The 19989-nt window shown below is 45.8% G+C and overlaps 1 protein-coding gene across 1 annotated transcript in view; it reads left to right on the top strand.

Annotated features, from left to right (window-relative positions):
• Sts (steroid sulfatase) overlaps positions 1-19320 on the top strand; it is a 183742-nt gene extending 164422 nt beyond the window's left edge. The window contains exon 11 of the mRNA XM_048797393.1: positions 19212-19320. Coding sequence (XP_048653350.1) covers positions 19212-19261 — 50 coding nt within the window. The 3' untranslated portion in view covers positions 19262-19320. The remainder of the gene's footprint in view (positions 1-19211) is intronic.
• Positions 19321-19989: the final 669 nt, after the last annotated feature.

The raw sequence follows: 19989 nt of genomic DNA, 5'->3' as shown, positions 1-19989 counted from the left end.
GGGGGGGGGGAGTCCCTCTGCAGGATTTCACTCATCTACAGCCGCCTTGGTCTGAAAACACCAAGTGGGAAATTCAAGAAAAAAAAAAGCAGTTCTCGGGTTTTGAACGACTCTCCTTACAGTGCATGGCGGACAATGGTTCATTCTTATTGTTCCTGATTGCTGTGGATCTCTTAACGGGGACTCAGGAGTGGACAGACTTTTCCTTTACAGGTAATGACGGAGCATACCTAGGGCTTCAGACGAGGGGTGGCTTCAGACCCTTGGGGGGTCCTGGAACCCTACCCCACTTCCAAGGGAGGACAATCTTGCACATTAATAAGCTTCTGATCGCTCTCCTTGGCTAATCTGCCTTTTGCCAAGGGGCCGGGGTCAAGGACCTGGTCAGGTAGAAGCAGAACTTTTTCCTTTGTACAGGACACAGGTCCCAGGGAGCTAGATCTGGCCCTGCACGTTCTGTGACTCTAATGAGAACCCCAAAACAAAGCCAAGTCCTCGGAGTGGTCAGCAACACGGGCATGAAGAGGCTCCCGGGCCTCCGCTGGCTCTGTGGTCGCGGGATCCCGACGAGCCGGTGTGGTTCACCCCCTTATGATGAATTTCTAGTAATCGGGTGGCCACCTGCGAGCCTCCGGCCCCCCTTCTCGGCGGGGGATTTGGCTGCGAGGATGATTCTGATGTGCAGGTTGAGCCGATGAATATTTGTGACAAGATGACACACATTTGATGTGACCGGGGAGGAATGGAGGGCCAGGGACAGGAACATGCACTTCTTTGATTTTCTTTTAATCCTCTCGGGGCGCTGAGCAGAGAGGACAGCACCAGTGGCCGGCCATCACCGGGGAGGCCACGCGTCCTGCCTTGTCAAACCGTTCTGAAGCCGCTCCTGAGCCGGTCCCCTGTGCTCTCACGGCATGGGGACATGCTGGGTACTTTTCCAACAAGCTACGTGTCATGCCTCCAAACCTTGAAGACGGTGGATACAGATATACACATTTACCCTCGACCCCAGTTGGCCCTGCCGCACCTCATCCGAGGTGACCAGGAACAGGGCCCAAGAAGAGGCCATTTTCTCGGTAATGGACACTTAGGTTAGTAAAGCCTCAAGAAATATGTTTTTTCTCCTCCTCTGTTCTCCAGTTATGTTTTCAAAGAGTGTCTCAGCACCTGGCACGACGGGATTCGTTTGGGGAAATATGAGGACGGACGTGGCAGGTAAAGTTGGACGGTGTGGGCCTCCCTGGAGCAGCCTCCTCTGAGGCCCGTGCTAATCCAGCAGGCACTGGAACCAGTGGCCAAGAAAAATTAGAAATAAGATGCTTGACTCTCCCTGTTAAAAATAGAAGGAGATTTAGGGTAGGCATGATGGGATGCAGGGTCTTCAAAAAAAAAATCCAAAGCAGAACTACTCTAAGATCCGGCTGTGCCGCGGCTGGGTGTTTATCTAAAGGAAAGGAAATGAGTGTGTTAAAGAGACCGGGGAGAGAGGGTAGAAAAGGAGGGTGGAGCAGAAAAATTGATTAACAGGTGCACAGTCGCAGTTCCATGTGGAGTGAGTTCTGATGTGCTATTGCGCAGGACAGTTGACGGTATGATATCCTGCATTTCAAAGTAGCTAGGACAGAGGGTTTGAAAGTTGTCTCCACCGAGAAATGGCAAATGTGACAATTAAGGAAGAGCTAAGTATCTCATTTTGGTCAATGCACCTCGTGCACTTCCACTGAAGTATACAGGACAGCGTATTCAGTGAATATGTGCAATTACCAGTGTTCATTAAAAGCTAGTGAACGTGCACCGAACCGGGCGCCGTGGCTCACACCTGTCATCCCAGCGGCTCAGGAGGCTGAGACAGGAGGATCGTGAGTTCAAAGCCAGCCTCAGCCAAAGCGAGGCCCTACGCAACTCAGTGAGACCCTGTCTCTAAATAAAATACAAAATAGGGCAGGGGACGGGGCTCAGTGGCTGAGTGCCCCTGAGTTCAATCCCAGTATGTCCCCCGTCCCCCCAAAAAAGTTAAAAAATGAAAAGCAGACACATCCATCCCTTTTCTTGAACCATTTATATTAAAAATCTCTCTGTTCTTTGAAATATAAGTTCCTTTGAATTATATGTAAGTTCCTTCAAAAGCTAAAGAAGTCTTTTAGCAGATTCAGGACCAAGAATGTCTTCCTGAGGACCTGGGGCCATCTCTTTGAAGCAGAAACATCAAGAGATGTGGCATCTCTCGCGGGTGATTTTGGAGGGGCTACCACTTGCCAAACCCTCCCTTCTTGTAGATAAATTTATTTTTTCCTTCATATAAAATGAATTATCTAACATCCGTGTCCACCTCCATTATGAACAAGGTGGCTCTGGTGACTGTCCTAAATAATGTCACACAGCTCTCTTACTTGAGGGCTGGTTATTGTCTGCCTTGAGCCCCTATACGGAATGGGCTGTGTCTGCTTGGCTTGGATTTTGGTCTTTGGAAGTCCTCAGTCGGTTCCCTGAGATGAGCGTGGTGTTCCAAACGAAGGCTTATGCGCTCGTAAAATTGCTTTTATTGTTTTATTTTTATCCCTCCACTTGCTACGGGAAGAAGTTTTCTGTGCTACAAGATCTTTGGTTTTTAATTAAATTTCCCGACAGCATTTCCAGGCGGTTCTCTGTGCTCCTGCAGCGGATGCCTGGACACGTTTTAACGGGAAGTTCTGGTCGCCTGATCTCCCTCCCTCTGCTCTGTGCAGCCTGCAGCAGGTGAGCAAGGCACAGTCATGTTTGCCCTGGGTCCAAAGGTTTTTCCCTTACCGTGGGGACCTACTCCCAGAGACTTTGCATGCATAAAGGAATGGAAGGGATGCTGTCCAACTTGTGCATAGGACAGAGGACATTCAACCCTTGACTTTCCCAGTCTGGCTGATTTCCCTCCAGCATGATGTTCTCAGTTCCATCCATTGAAATGTGGGGGGAAATGGCACTTTGGTGCATTGTTGCTGGGGCTGAAAATCAGTGCGATCACTTTGAAAAGCATCATGGAGATTCCTCACAAGACTAGGAAGGGAATCACCATATGAAACAGCTCTCTTTCTCCGTATTTATCCAAAAGGTCTAAAATCAGCACACTGTAGTGACCAAGTCACACCAATATTTATAGCGGCATAATTCACAATAGCCACGTTATGCCACCAGCTCTGGTGCCCGTCATAGATGATGGATGAAGGAAATGTGGTACATATACACAATGGAGTATTACTCAGCCATGAAGAATGAAATCATGGCATTTGCTGGTAAATGGAGACTTTCTTTTTAATCCACCCTTCCAGGGGTTCTACCTGGTTCTTTCCTGTGCATCATATACAACACAGTCGGGGCAATATTTCTTTGGTGAGGTTCTGCTCTGCAGTTGCGCCTGCAATCCGCTACAGAAGCTTTGGGGAAATAATAACGGGAAAAGGCACTACAGTAACCACACCGTTAACTCATGCATCTGCGAGCAAATACTTGCAACCTTTAAAACACTGAAACTCAACAGGGGAGCCCCAGGTGCTCCCCAGCCACCTCCTGCTTATGCAGCAGATGTGGTTGAAAACAAACCCATTGTGACATTACAACTTGGGAGAACCCTCTCGGAGACTGCAAGTTCTGAGTCTATTCATGAATTGAACACTCCTTTATTGCTCTGTCTTTAAAAATACAGGCCATTTCATTACCCTAGCAATTGCTATTGTTATTTGGTGTACCTAATAATTAAATTTAGTTCATTAACCCGCATGTCCTAGAGTTTTGTTTTAACATGAATTTTACCCTCACTGATACCCAGGAGAAAACAAAGAATATAGCTCCGAAAAGCCATTTATACAATGCCCTGGGTTTAATATTCTCCCCTTGCGTTACCTTATCTCTCTATACCGTTGGAAATCATAAACTCTGGATTTATTCTTTTAATATGCACATTCTGCTTATTAAAGTCCCCAGTGAATCCCTGCCTGGTATTTTTCCCTAGGAAGAGCTAAACGCGCCATTTATTGAAAAAAAGCTAACCTCTCCTCCCAGATGAGATCACAGGGCTAGCTTGGACCTACGTCAAGGGGGAGATTTTTCTCGACGGTCTTTGGGTGTTCTGCTGGTCGATTTGTGAGCCACGACTCCATCACCTTCATTATCGTAGTGACATATTGAGGGACGGAAGATCAACCAACGGTGTCCAGATTATATAGGAAAACAGAACCCTGAGCCTCTCAGAGTTAGATTGTTCACCCTCCATGAGACACACCCAACTGCATCTCAAAACGCGGTCATGTAAAAAGGGCAGCCTTTTAAATTTTTATCTTCCAGAATCCTTGGCTGTGCTGGGTCCTTTGAGTCTGTCTAAATTTCAGTACCATCTTCTCCTTTTTTTTTTTAAGCTGTCAGAAGTGATGGATTCGCTCATGATCCCTTGTGCGTGCCAAGATTTGTGTGTGCATTGGATAGAGAGGGAGAGGGAAACCGAATAAGTGCTGGCGTTCTGTGGGACTTGATCTGCAAAAGTCCCTTGGTGTCTGTGTTTTAAATGATCTCTTCACGTCTTGCTTGCTTCAACCCTGCACGGCTTGCTCACACACTTATGCACGCTTTATGGGGTGAAGATGTGGTGACGTGGCTACGCAGGGGGTCTACTTTCAGGAGGTCAGCTTTCCCTGAGGTCGCCCTTACTTGAGAATCCTGGCTTTGCATAGGGGTCTCAAACTGCACTTCCAGTGTCCCGGCCAAATTCTTCAACCCTTTGGTGCTTAACTGAGAGGTTTAGGATCTGCCAGGCGGCTGGAGGGGAAGAACCCGGGCTCCTTCCCAGAATCAGATTCTCAGATATACACCAGATCAGGTTTGCTTTTAAGAAGAGAGAGTGTTTACATTTTACCTGTAATTGGTCTCTACCAAGAGCCGTTGCTACCACATTTAATCTACGATAATACTGCAAATGGGCCCTGCGGCCTTCAAAAGTCTATATATTCCCTAATTCATGTTTCTAAAGTTCACCATCCGTCACTTACATAATGGAACATCACACGGTTATTGATTCTTTTTTCTCCTATAATTTTCTCCTGTCTTTAACACGGGAGCATTAAAAGAAATAGGGGCACCTAACTAAAAAAAAAAAAAGGATACTTGCAAAGCTAAAGAAAAAATTTACTGCCAGGATTTGCTTCTCGGAAGATTTTTTTGAATTTAAATTTGTTAACAGATGTGACCAAAAAAAAAAAAATCCTTTTATCTCACCTGTGCTGTTCAAGTTACGCAGAAAAGACTCCATAAAAGTATTATGTACAAAGGGCCATTCATAAGCAGTAAATTAAAATCGATAGAGCCTTCCGGTTTTAAAATTGCATTAAAAATAAATTGAGATACACAAAATGAGCTACTTTTAGTTTGGCGTTTTACAAAAACTGAGCAGCACCCTTCTTGGAGGAAGACCACAGCGTCTTTACGGCCCCCTGGTTTGGGCTCTATGTTACAGTAACAGTGTTGACACAGCCAATATTTTAGCAGGTTTCTACTGCCCTTACCCATTGGGCACGGACACAGAAGGGTACACTCTCTGAGGTCACATGCATTGTGCAGGTACCCGTGCAACTGGTTGTTCAATGCCTAGATGAGATGTACACACTCTTGGATTTCAGATGTGTGTTGGTTAGTTTTCCGACACTGTAACAAATACTCTTTACATAGTCAACTTATAAAGAGGAAAGATTAATTGGGGCTCATGCTTCAGAGGTTTCCATGCATGGTCCCTCCGCCCAGTTGCCCTTGGGCCTGAGATGAGGTGCTTTTGTAAACCTATTGCTAATGCGTAGCCTCCTGGGCATCACCTTGGCCCCCTCCTTTGAGAACAGAGAGCACACTCTTCCAGGCCCGTGTATCCTTCCAGTGCCTGGTATAGCCTTATCCCAGGCTCCCTTGTCAAAAATTTGTCAAGGGCACATTCAAAAATAATTTTCGTTAAAAATCTGAGGCAGGAGGATGGCAAGTTCAAAGGCAGCCTCAGAAAAAGCGAGGTGCTAAGCAACCCAGGGAGACCCTGTCTCTAAATAAAACACAAACTAGCGCTGGGGATGGGGCTCAGGGGTTGAACGCCCCTGGGTTCAATCCCCGGTACAAAAAAAAAAAAATCTGGGATATTGACTACCCAATTAATAAGTCTAGGAGTGTTTGTGAGATTTATGAAAGTTAAATATGACAGGGACTGTCTTTCTCTAAATCCAGAGAGCTCACTGACCTTTTCAGAGCGGTTCCCGGAAATAATTTGCACAGAGAGGAAAGCTAATTGCTTCTTTCTTTTGGAAAAAAATCTCTCTTCCACGTATTTCTCTGAATGAAGATTCTTTGAGTTTGGATTTCCTTCAGGAGGAGCACGATGTGACTTTAGTTCCTGAACACGACCTTGTGAATAAAAAAAAAAAAAATGCAACAGAATTCTGGCCAAACTTTCAATGACATTCTCCAGACCGCCAATCAAGTGTATGAAAATAAATTCCCAGAAGTTGAATTCTAATTGAAACCCTTCATTCTCTGGAATTGATCCTTGTGAGGAGATTGCCATGTTAACAGAGAGTAAGACAAAGATGCTGGCTCTGGGTTCATTAGTATCTCCTTTGTTTGTATTATTAATTAATTAAATATATATATATTTTTTGTACCAGGGATTGAACCCAGGGGTGCTTAACCACGGAGCCACATCCCCATCCCCCCCTTTTTTTATTTTGGGAAAGGGTTTTGCTAATTTGCTTAGGGCCTCACCAAGTTGCTGAGGCTGGCCTCCAACTTGCAATCCTCCTGCCTCAGCCTCCTGAGTCACTAGGATTGCAGGTGTGCACCACTGAGCCCAGCTAGTATTTTATTCTTAACTCTAGAAAGACAATCAACTTATCAGCTATGACAAGCCTAAAGTGGCCTGAAATTAGTTTTTGACTCTCAAGAACATGCCCAATTTGGCAGAAGTGGAGCAGAACCCAGGGAAGGTTCTTTGGCTCTAATCCAGATCTCCAGGGCACACTTGGCTGGTCTCAGATACCTAGTATCTGCCTGCGAGAAAGTGGCTTTATTATTTCCACTAAATAAATAATGCCTGGCACGGAATTTTACATAATGACGCTCTGCAAACCATTGCCTAGCTGTTGTAGAAAATTGGAATTAACTGAATGATACTTTGTATCTATTTATCTCTGTGACTATCTATCCCTCTACCTATCATTAATAATGGAAAATTTCCAACCCACTTGAATGCTTTTTACCCTTTGATTTCTGACTAGTATCTTATCTTCTCCTTGCACAATCCCCGGATTTGGCATTGATTTTGGGGTTTTAAAATTTTAACATGTGTTTTAAAATCGTTACTGTGTGATAGGTGCTCAGAAGCCATACGCTAGAATATTTTGCGTGATTTAAAACTTTACACAAATTCTGTCGTATTGTGCATGACTTTGTGGTATTTACCATTTCCCCTGCCCACACACTCTGTCGAGATTTTTGCTTTTGCTAACATGTCTCTCGTTGGGTAGAAATAGTATTCTGTTGCATAGTTCCGTAATTGTATGTCCCAAAGAGTATGTTGAGCTGGGCGCAGAGGTGCATGCTGTAATCCAGCTGTTTGGGAGGCTGAGGCAGGAGGATCGCGAGGTCAAAGGCAGCCTCAGACAAAGCGAGGCCGCAAGCAACTCAGGGAGACCCTGTCTCTCGATAAAATACAAAATAGGGCTGGGGACGGGGCTCAGGGGTGGAATGCACTGAGTTCAATCCCTACCAAAAAAAAAAAAAAAAAAATAGACTATGTCGAGTGTTTCAAAATAGCTAGAAGACTTTGAATGTTTCTACCACAGGGAAATTATAAATGAATGGACGTCTTGCCAGGTAAAGGCCCCAGTTTGATTGTGACACATTGTGCACATCACTGGGAGTGCCTTCCACAAGTCTGTCCTGTGGCTATCCATACCCACCATGTTGCAAGTGGCCGTCCATGGCAGGGAGCTGTGGGCTGGTTCTGAATGCTGCTCAGGGTTCATCCTGCTTCTGCTGAGGTCCAGCTGAGGTCTGCCTGTGCCACTTCCCTTTAATTCAGATGGAAGTGACCGCCGTTTCCCAGGCATGGGCTCCCTGGCCCAGATGAGCTGACCCATACGCCAGCACCCCCCCTACCCAAGCTCCATTTCTGTTTTCGTAGCTATTATAAAAACTGGCGTTTTTGCTTCATGTATTATTCCAGATCGTCATCCATTTAATCCATTTCCAGATCAGGATCAATGTGGGTAAATAGATTTAAAAATGGGATTTTCGAGTGGGTCCTGACCGCATTGATCGGAGACCGGAGGTGACGGCAGCGGTCGATGGCAGCGGTCGGTCGATGGCAGCTGTCCCCTTTTGGCCATCTGGATACCCCGGCCAACCTGGATGTGAGGATCGTGTGGTTGAAAGACATTTGTGTTAGGAGCCCAGACGACCCTCACGGTGCATGGTAAGAGACCCACGATTCCTGTGGTAGTTAATTGCACGTGTCTGATTCGCTGGGTCCGGAGATGCCCACAAATCTGGTGGCACCCTTATTTTGGGGTGTGCATGTGAAGGTGGAGAGGGCGCTGGGATCCGCAGAGTCTCTGTAAGACGCGTGGCCCTCCCTATAGGGGGGATTTCACCCTATCCATGGAGGACCTCAATAAACAGGATCAGAGGAAGGAGGGACTTCGTCATCTTCTGCCTTGAACTTGGAGGCATATTCTTAGGCTTTAGGTTCATGTTGAATTATTCCACTCACTTGTCCGAGTCTCTGGACCCTGTCTAACCCCTTGGCGGCCCCATGGATGGCCGGAACCCCGTTTTGGAAGCCCTGAGAAGATAAATAAGGACAGACCCACTTTGTCCCATGCACGACCCGCGGCTCTCTCGTATAGGTGCTTGGTGCATGGACTCAGATGTCCACGTGAGGTCATGGTGTCCTCGCTGGAACAGGCAGAACCTGGAGGTGATACAAAGCTCTGGGCAGCTAGCCCACTGCCCGCCACAGCCGGGGGACCTACGTCCCAGTCCTGAGGGACAGATTGTACAGGATGGTTCTGAGCAGCCCAGGGCGGGGTCCAGCAAGGAGCAGGACAGGACAGAGGGGGAGTGGGCGTCTGGGGGCTGCCCAGGTCCACGCTTACCCTCATCCCTGGGAACAGGGAGGTTAAACAGTGGCTTCCAGGACTCTTCCACCTCCTCTTTCTCCTCCTCTCCCCAGTTGTCATGGCTGTTCTCCTCATCCTTCTCCTTCTTCATCTCCTCCTCGTCCTCCTCCTTCATCTCCTCCTCCACCTCCCCCTCTTCCTCCTCCTCCTCCTCCTCCTCCATCTCCTCTTCCTCCTTCTCCATCTCCTCCTCCTTCCCCTCCATCTCCTCTTCCTCCTTCTCCATTTCCCGATGAGGACCACAACCAAGTCAAGATGGCACCTGGCATTTTCCCAGAGGGAGTGGTTTGAGAAGTGAGCCATTAAGATGATAGAGATTCCTTAATGACTGACTGCTGTCTAGATCTTGTCAATTGGGTCAAGCTGTGTGTAATCATTAAGATGATGACTCCTTATTGGTTGACTGCTGTATCTACTTTATGTTAATTAAGTTAAGCTGTGTATTCAGTTATGTCTCTATACCCCTCCTGTCCTGCAATAAATGGCTCCCACTCCTGCTGTACCCATCTACACAAGTTGCTCGTCACCCCCCGGTTATTTTGCTGCAGCCNATTCTCTCTCTCTCTCTCTCTCTCTCTCTCTCTCTCTCTCTCTCCTCCTCCTCTCCTCTCCTCTCCTCCTCCTCCTCCTCCTCCTCCTCCTCCTCCTCCTCCTCCATCTCCTCCTCCGCCTCCTCCTTCTCCTCCTTCTTCATTATCTCCTCCTCTTCCTGTTCCTACTCTCTTCCTCCTCCATCTCCCCTTCCTCCTCCCCTGCAAGCAAGAGACCTTCCCCATCCTCACCACCCTCACTCTCCATTGCTCTGCACACTGGCCGCACTTTGGGGCTTGGTGCGGTCACAGGAGGGAGATGCAGAGTGACATACGAACACTGGCTGCTTCCCTTTCTCCATGCTCCGGTCCTCTAGCACCAATGGGTGCCCTGATAAAGTGCCGGGAGAAAACCCTGAAGAGGTGAGCGCTTGGCACCCAGAAAACGGTACAAACGATTTTCTGGGAACTTGACAAAACACTTCCAACTTTGGCTTCAGTGGGCACATTGTGTTTGTGGAACTGAAAATGCATTTACCTATAAACTCTGTAGTGGCTCAGTCTGTGGCAAATGGGAGACTTTTAAAAAAGAAAGGAGAAAACAGAAATCCATCTCCACCTCCAATGCATTTCTTGCAAGGCGAATAGCATCATTGTTGGTGGGTTATTCTTTTCCCAGCAATCATCCTTACAGAAAATTGCCTAATCACAAAATGTCCTTTTAAAAATAGATTCTGTCAGCCATGTGTGGCTAATCGAATCTCGAGTTCGTGGGAGGGAAATGGGTTGATCAGAGAAGACAGAGGGGGACTTAATTCGGGGGAAATTATTGAAGAGATTTATGTAGTGGCAGAAATGGTTCTAACTTGGACAGCAGCCAGATAAAGCGGAGCCGGAGGGATTATGGCTGGATCAATACTCCCGCGAACAGGTTGCCCGTGCAGAGAGAAGCTCTTGTCCGTGAAGCCTGCTCCAAAAGCCCATGCAACATTTTAAGTCTGAAAAGAATTCAGAGGTACAGTGTTCTCCCTGATGAAAAGTGGTGATGAATGTTTATTTGCTTACATGTTTGATAGTTTAATAATAATTTTTCCCTTGATCTCCTCCTCCGTCTCGGCCTTTTTTCAACAGAACTAGGACTACTCTAGCACCTAGCTGCAAGTGCTGATCTGTGTCTGGAGTTTGTCACTCGTCCATTGTCTGGCAATATTGGACCAAGTAGGAAAGACAGGAAGTCCAAATTCCAATCCACAGGCTGAAACCTGCCCTTCATTTTTTTTTTTATTGTAAATAAAGATTCATTGGAATGCAAACATAGCCATTCACCCATGTCTCATCCGTGGCTCTGTGAAGGGAAAATTTGCTTTCCTCTGTGTTAGGGTATGGGTGCATTCCAAAACCCACAGCCTCTCTTTCCTCCTTCATCTGCTTTATAGGAAAATCATATGACTCATGTGACAGTGAGCAGCACATTCAACATTCTAAGAGAGCACATAATGTCAGAATGGATCTCAGGAGAGACAGTGTGTTCTATTGTCTAATAATTTCAATAAGTGTGTTCAAAAACATACAGGGAAAAAATGGTGAAACACCTCCAGATCTAAATGATGATTTATCTCCGGGTAATAAAGCAACAGATAAATTGCCATTTATTTTCTTCATTACTTTGGACATTTATACATTTTGACAATAAGCATTTAAGTTCTTTCTGTGTTGATCAGCTTTCTGTTACTATAATGATTACCCATGACCGTCAAGTTATAAAGAAAAAAGGTTTCTTTGGGATTTGCCATTTTGGAGCTTGTTGTCCCTGTGGTGTGGCTGCAAATCTTAGTGGAAACACATGACAGAGCCAAATTCCTCATGTCATAGCCAGAAAACAAATGTGATAGAGCAAGAGACTGGGCTCCCATAGTCCTTTAACAAGGGCATGTCCCCAGATGACCAGAATACCTCCTAGTAGGTTCCACCTCTTATAAGCTACAATCATGTTCCCCCATACCACCACTCTGGGGGGCCAAGCTTTTACCACAGGGTTCTTTGGGGTACACTGAAGATCCAAACTGTAGCACCTTCTTTAATAAAAAAATCAAAATTTAAAAGTCTACATCCTTGCAAAAAAATCTTAGAGAAGCTACTTTCTCCTTAATTGTTAGCAGTCGGGTTGTATCTTGCATATAAATCCACGACTAATAAGCATCCTCAGTGCTAAGAAAATTTTACATATTCTCCTAAAGGCATGGCAAAAAAATTTTCTGAATTCCATGTTAGTCTTCTTCCCTCAGGATGCTGGAGACGTTTCTCTAGTACCACCGCTGTGCTGAGTAGGGAAAGAAGAGTGTTGGAGAGACAGCTGACTTCAAGGGTCCATCCAGTGTGTCACCTATATAAACATCATCCAGAGCCAAATGAATTAGAAGCATTAAGGTGTGTGGGCAAATAAGTCATTAAGCCAATAATATATAACTTACGTGGCAAAGGGTAAAATAAGGCGCTATTGTTGGGACATGCTTCCTGTTACCAGAAAAAAAAAAAAATATATATATATAGGTAGGTATAAAATAAATATGCTAATAATGATGAATCACAAAGTAATTGAAGTAATTTTGGAGCAGTAATCTCCATTACAAATGTGTCTATTAGGCAGACATTAATATTCATTAGTAAATAATAAGAAGGCTTTTAATAGACATTTGATTACAGGTTCTATTTTCATAAGTGTCTACGTTGGGTCAGGTGCTATCCTCATGTTCTTAAAATAGGGTCAATAAACAGCTCTTTTGGAAGTAGAGTTCGGTGACTTCCTGCTGCTCAAGGCTGGCTGGGTGACATGGTTTTGCGTGTCCTCTAGCAAAGGTCTAAATGCATTTAGCAAATGAAACCTGATTTTATTTGCACTACCAGAGTCTTCAGAGGTTTTACCAAAGTTATTTACCAAGGGGATTCTTATGGCTGAAATGGAAGGTGGTCCCCAAACGCTTCTGGGTCAGTGCAGAATGTGAAGTGATTAGATCATGAGCGCTGTAACCTGGTCAGTCCACCCTGGTTTGAATGGACTCACTGGGTGGTGACTGCAGAAGGTGGGGTGTGGCTGGAGGAGGGGGTCTCTGTCCTGTCCCTGGTGAGCAGAGCTCTCTCTGCTCCCTGGTGCCCTGTCCTGAGCTGCTCTCCTCCTCCAGGCCCTGCCGCCATCTTGTTCTGCTCCCCTTGGGCCAGAGCCATGGAGTCGGCCCACCATGGAATGAACCTTGGACACCATGAACCAAAAGAAGTTTTTACTTTCCTACATTGTTCTTGTTGGGTATTTTGCTGACTAACAGAGGGGTATTCTGGAGCGGGCACCAGTTCACTGATTTTCTAAGCATGTTCTTGGCATTATCTGGAGCCATTTTTGATTGTCACATTGGAAGTGGGCAGGGGCTGGCATCCAGTGGCTAGAGCCCAGGGATGCTGCTAGTGTTATCAGCTAGCTCTGTAGCAAAGAGAGATCTAGGCTAGGTGTATGTTGTGCCAAAGTGGAGGAGAAACCTTGGGTTGATGAGCGAGGGGATCTGGAGTAGCTCACGCTTTGTCTTACCCTGGTGCCTTCGGCCTGGGCCTGGCGGTATTGCACAGAACCCCAGGCCCCTAAAAATCGCTGCCTGAAGAAAATCCCAAGTGCCGTGGGATTTTTGACCCTTGAAGGTTTAGGGGCATGTGTGTGTGATCTGCTGATAGTCAGTGTTTGGTTACTGTAACAGATACTTCAGATGATGACCTTAGAAAGAGAAAAAAAGTTTCTTTGGAGCTCATAGTTTGGGGAGTTCCTGTCCCCGGAGGATTGGCCGTGTTGCTTTGGGGCTGGAGTTGAGACAGCACATCACAGAGGGAAGTGAGAGGGAGTGGTTAGAAGGAGAAAGAGAAGAAGAGGTTGGGGTTCTACTGTCCCTGCAAGGACCTGCGTCCAGTGGTTTGTGGACCTCCTATTAGGTCTGACTTCTTAATGGCTCCGCCAGCTCCCAAAAGCACCATAATCAAGGCTTTCTTTACCAGTAGGGACCTCTGGGAGACACAACTAGGAGCCAAACTGGAACAGATGCCCGGGACACATAAATAAGTTCTAATTTACAGTTGGGTCACATCTCTCGTTGTGAATATGCAACTCATCCAGAATTCAAAGCATTCTGATTTCCTTCCGGTCCCCAGCGTTCCCCATCAGGGGCACTCAACCTGTTTTCAGAGTGACTCAGAACCGAAAGCTGCCTCCAGCCCCGCCCCAGGATACAAGTGTCCATCTTGGAAAGAGCAAGTAGCTGCATGATAGGAGCTGCCCCCCACCCCACCCCACCCCGGGGGAAATACTGCAAAGGTTAGAGGGATGTTCAGGTTTAGTGGGCATTCTGCAGAGCTCCTGATGTTTAGTGAGAACGCAATGACTGTGAAATATCAAAGGAGAATGTTGGTAAGCTGAAGATACATTAGAATAAAAAAAAAAAGGTATATGCATGCAGTCTGTTTCTTACCTGTCTGCCATTTCTCTCTCTCTCCCTCTTTTCCTATGATGGATGCCTCTCCTTACCTCCTCCATTTACGTATCTAATTGCATCAGAGAGGGTGATCATAGGAGCCCAATTGCATTTTATCGGAGAATAGAGTTTGATAAGACTATTCAAAGAGAAGAGAGAGAGCCCATTGGAGTTGTAAATTTCCGTTGTGTATTTGAGCTTCCTGCCAGTAATTTAGGAGGCTGGAGCTGATCAACAGGAAATGGCAGGTTGGGCAGGGGAATCCAAGTTGGGACCAGCTCGAGGGAGGCTTGCAAAGCCGGTGGGGGAGTGTTTCACGGTAGATGGGTAACCTTTGTGTTCTATGTTGCATTTCTGTTTCATTTCCGTCAATGCAGGGTGAGACCTTTCAGTGCTGCCTGTGCCAATTTTTCTTTGCAGTCGTCTTAACCAAGGAGGACCTCACGCCCTGCTTAAATTCCACTCTGCACAAGCGTGCACCAGAAAGCTCATTCATTTCCAATGAAGAAGGGAGGCAGCCATCAGATTGGTTTAAAGCCACCAGCTTGCTCCTCCTGCTCAGAATACAAATCCACTTCCTCTTCCTTTGCGAGACACCTAAGAAAGAAAAAAACAGACCCCCAAAAAGAACGTCAAGGATTCGCTGACCCTTGCCAGTCACGCCACCACACCCAGGTTGCTTTGGTTGGTCATTCTTCTCTGCGATGAGGACGGTGTGTTCCTGCCGTGGGGACCGCAGCTTGAAGATGCAGATGTAGAAGCTGAGATGACTTTTTAAAAGTCAAACTGTGGGTACCAGCTTCAGGTGGAGGGTGTACATTTCTAGATTTCGGATTTCTGCCTGGAGTTCAGGAAGTGTGGTTATGAGGCCCGACGTGCACGGCACTGGAATTGGCTAATTATTGATCTCACACTAAATATCCAAAGGGGGAAATTGTCTTTAATGTAAACACAATATTTTCAGCAAATCCATAGCTGAGTGGGTTGCGCTTCTGTATCTGAGGTGGAAAGTGGAATGTGTTACAGTGGCAGGTCTAAGGCAGGTTCAAGGTAGGAGAGAGAGAGGGCTAGCGGGTCCCTGTCACTCTCCGTCCCTACAATACATTGGCCCCACGAGGGAATCAGGAATCTCATTCTGGGATGGATTGTGCAAAATAATGCATCATGGAATGGAGACCAGAATCTTCAAGACGGAACTCTCGCTCAGCAAACGAATCAATTTGAAGAGTTTGGTGAATGATACCATTGGATTCATTGAGAAATAACCCCACAAAGACACTTCTTAGGATACTTATCAATACCAGTAGGTTCTAGGGTACACAGAGTCTTACTGCAGTATTTCCTGGGACATCTGGTATTCGACATATTGAGTTTTCTCCCATGAAAGTGAATTCTTTAATTTCTTTTTAGAGTTGAAAATTGATATCAGGGAGAAGCTGTTTAAAAACATGGAGTTTATATCTAAACCTACTATGTTTTTTTGTTTTTTTTTTCCCCAAGATTCTTTGAGATTTGTAGAAGTCATGCTAGGTTCATTCATGTAAAGGTTAATCTCAATTGTTAACTTGATTGCATGAAGAGATGCTGTGGATTAAAGGGCTCATGGGCGTGTCCATGAGGGTGTGTCCAGGAATGATGGGCATGCGAATTAGCCAACCGGAGTGGAGACCCTCCCTAAGCGTGGGCAGCCCCGTCCCATAGGATGGCGGCTTGGATGGAATAAAAATGGGAAGAACCTGTCCTTCTTGAAGGGGTTCTTGATTGCTGCTGGGATCCTCTGAGGACCTCAGACTCTGGCTTCTTCACTCTTCCAAAGTGGACGCTGCCCGTGATTCTCCAGGGAGTTTCCAGAACCTTCCATCTCAGACTGGGTAGCATAGCTGGTCCGTCTTATTCTGAGGCTTCAGACTTTGGGAGTGTGCATCTCCCTGCTCCCCCAGCACTCCATCCTGCAGACAGCCAGTGTGGACGGTCCAGCTCCTGGTGGTGTAAACCACTCTAACAAATCCCCTTCTTATACCATGCTTCCTGTTGATGATGTTGCTCTGGAGAACCCCCAGCTAAAACAATTTATATGCAAACCATGTTATTTGATGAATCATAGTTTTGTGCTCCGGGTTTCAACACATAGTAAGGCCCACAGACATAGGAACGAATTTAGTCATTACTACACAGCTGAGATTTACCACCGCAAGGATATTTTCCCAGAAGGAAAATATTTCTTGGGACACTTTTTTCTTAGGATTCACATGAGCTTGCTTAGTCAGAGATCTGGGTTTATAACCCCTCGGTTCATAAACAGCCTGATAAAGTGGATAATCATATAAAACGAGTCATGCGTGCCTTAAGTAGAATGGTTGGCTCTATCTATACATCTGTATTCATTCATTGTATCAGCCTTTTGAAAAATGAGCAAGTCTTTAAGTGTGTGTTCAGTGGAGTCCTTTGTTTGTATCCCTTGTGTCCAAGTGGCTGGCTGACAGTAAGATGGCCCTAGTGTTAATCCTCTAGACCCTGGAAGTGGGTTAACCTCGGTCGAGCCTTCAGATGAAACCTCAGCCCTGGGTGACACCTTAGTTTTAGCTGAGAGACAGACACTGACAGACAGCAGCAGCTAGCTAACTGAGGGCCAGATTCTTAACCCATAGAAAACCGAAACCAATAAATGTGTATTCTTGAGCTACTAGGTTTATCGGTGATCAGTTAACCTCTAATAAATAGGTAATTGATCACATAACATTGGTAATATTGATTTCTTCCAAGCGGAGGCAGAAATTACAACACATGTGATCTCAGTGTAGAATCCTATGTTTCTATGATTTTGTAAAAGGATTTATAGTTATATTGGCCACATCTAATTTAACGGAGATATTTACTTCTCTTTCACGTGTTTTTCCCCTGGAATCTTAAAAATAATAACTCTTTTTCTTGCTGGGGTGGGGGGTGGCACACGCCTGTCATGTCAGAGGCTCGGGAGGCTGAGGCAGGAGGATTGCAAGTTCAAAGCCAGCTTCAAATAAGCAAGGCCCTAAGCAACTCAGGGAGACCCTGTCTCTAAATAGAATACAAAATAGGGCTGGGGATGTGGCTCAGTGTCCCTGAATTTGATCCCCTGCTCCCCCTTTAAAAATACCTCTCTTTCTTGATGCATTGAAGTGCTATGAAGTCCCATAAATGGCTAATTAAATCTCAGAATTCCAATAATAAGTTCAGATAGAATGAACAGGTGTGGGATCAAAGCAAAGGGTTTATCTTGGGCAAATAACTCTGCGTGGAAGCAGATGGTACGGGCAGCCTAGATGTTCCGGTGTTTTTCACAAGAATTCAGAGAATCGGCCAAAATATTTGGAGAAAGAATGCACTCTGGATTCACCTGATGAGATAATTAAGTAGGGGTCATTTTAGACAACTCTTACTGTGATAATAAAACTTATCCTTTCTGACATGAGCGTGGTTTTTGTTTTGTTTCGTTATGTTTTTGTTTTTTTGTCTGGTTTCGCTACTTTTCCCAAGTTAGGGATCCACGCATCCTTGGAGGAGTTCAGCATTCAGACATCCCTAGCCTTCAACCACCTTCCTTAGGTTTTGCCGGGGGCAGTGATCCTTGAATTCACAGTCCCTTTGAGCTATTTCATTCTGTGGATCTCATGCACCTGGTCTCACTCCAAAATCGTCTAATAAAGACTCCCAGGCAGCAAGTTGCATAAAGGTTGGAGGAACACAATTTGACATTCTAAGGAAAAATTCATGATTCTCTCCATCTGTTCACCAAAAGGAAAAGAAAGGGAGCCTCACTTGAAAGAGAATATTGAGTGAGGCCTTTCTAACTCATCCTGCAGGGAAACAACCCAGGCTGCTCCCGGGTACATTTTTGTGTCACCTTGCATGAGTGTCACTCTTTTATTTTTGAATCTAATGAATTCGACCTCAACTCACCTTTAGTTGTTACAAGAGATGAGGACGGTTTCTCCGAAATCATGCTCCTTGGGTTTATCTCTGGGGTTTGATGTCATGCAATCCTCTGAGCCGCATGACATGCAAACCAGTCACAGGGGGTGGGGAGAAGGAAGCAGGATTTAAAAGGGGGCTTGTTGCTGGGTGCAGTGGTGCACACCTGTAATCCCAGCAGCTCGGGAGGCTGAGGCAGGAGGATCATGAATTCAAAGCCAGCCTCAGCAAAAAGCGAGGTGCTAAGCAATTCAGAGAGATCCTGTTCCTAAATAAAAATACAAAATAGGGCTGGGGATGGGGCTCAGGGGTCAAGTGCCTCTGAGTTCAGTCCCTGGTACCCTCCACCCCGATAAAAGGGGACTTGTCTCAGGGAGCTCAGATCCACCTATTAACCAGATGATTCCAAAGACCAGCCAGAATTCTGCTTCTCCTGAGTTCCTAAGGAATGAGAGGTGACCTGTCACTCCAAACACTTATCTGTCCAAATAGGTAAGAAGTTAAGGACTTCTTTCCCCATGAAGCAAGAGCCCACTTGAATCGCTACCTTGCTCATGATGCTCTTTGCTGAAATACTTGGTCTAGCCATTATGAGGAGCATGGTGCTCCTTCCCATCGTTATAGCATACACATTTGCAACATGTTAGCAATAATACTATTTCACTCATCTGTGGTTACTGGGATTCAAGGCAGAGGTTCACCTCCCAGCACAGGACAGAGATCATGATCAGTGCTAATGAATGCATGAATGCAAACCTTGATTACCCTTCATCTCTGTCACCGCTGCCGATAATCAATAGTGCAGGTAGTCTGCCTCTATCTAGCATCATTTTAAATAACTCCTTTATGTTTCATTGCAATTTAATTTTTGACCCAACTTGATTGACAGATGGAGATCATCCAGTTTCACTATTTTTAGCCAAAGTGTGAAGCGTGCATTCGCACACCTGCCTGCGTTGCTTCCTGGGATACATTTCCAAAGTGGAATCACTGAGTAGAAGGGGGTACACAGTTGAGGGTTTTGATCCCTGTTTCTGTTTTTTTCTCTTCTGCAGTTACTGACGTGGTACGTCACGGGTCCCTTCATGACGGGGATGCAGTGTGAGAGATGTGTTGCAGGCTGTGTGAACCCCAGAATGTACTCACACCAACTGCGGCGGCTGCGATGGTGCTCAGTGATGTAGAGGTGGTCTCTTGTTGGCTGAAACATCACTGTGCAGGATTGGATATAGATGCGAGCCGTTGCTGATGCTCTTCCTCTCCATCTGTCTGCATAGTGGAGACAAAGACCATTTTCCATCCAGATTCAGAAGCAAACTTTAAAATTCAACCCTTCAAAATTTTTAAGTGAAATGGGTTCCTTCTTTGCCAAGGGGCCATTTTTCTTTCTTTTCTCTAGTAATTCTGGTGATTTATTTTGGTTTCACTGTCTGTCTTGATCTATGGTGAATCTAAGTTGGCTTCTTCCAACCCTGGAAGACTGGCTTAACCGTCCTGTGGGTACCCATTTGTGGGATGGGGATTCCATCCTGCTTTTATCTGGGGAGCGGGCTTGGCTAACGGGGGGGGGGGGTGGTGTAAGTTGTCATTTTAAAAAATCCAGCCTCACCTGTTCCTAAACATCACGTGCATATTCACATTGCAGAAGCGTGGGCGGTGAATTCCAATCAACACCTTAAGTTAGGTCTTTTTTTTTTTTTTTCCTTGTATAACGTTAGTCTGTTTTGCAGGCTGCCCAAGGTAACATTATCAAATCAAGAGTGATTTTCAAGGTCATTCGTGCACAAATGCTGCCTCCGCACAGGAGAACTTCACACCTTCTCGGAAGCTGCT

The sequence above is a fragment of the Marmota marmota genome, unplaced genomic scaffold, assembly GCF_001458135.2.
Source record: "Marmota marmota marmota unplaced genomic scaffold, marMar, whole genome shotgun sequence".
Taxonomy (NCBI): domain Eukaryota; kingdom Metazoa; phylum Chordata; class Mammalia; order Rodentia; family Sciuridae; genus Marmota; species Marmota marmota.
This window is presented reverse-complemented; position numbering and strand designations above follow the sequence as displayed.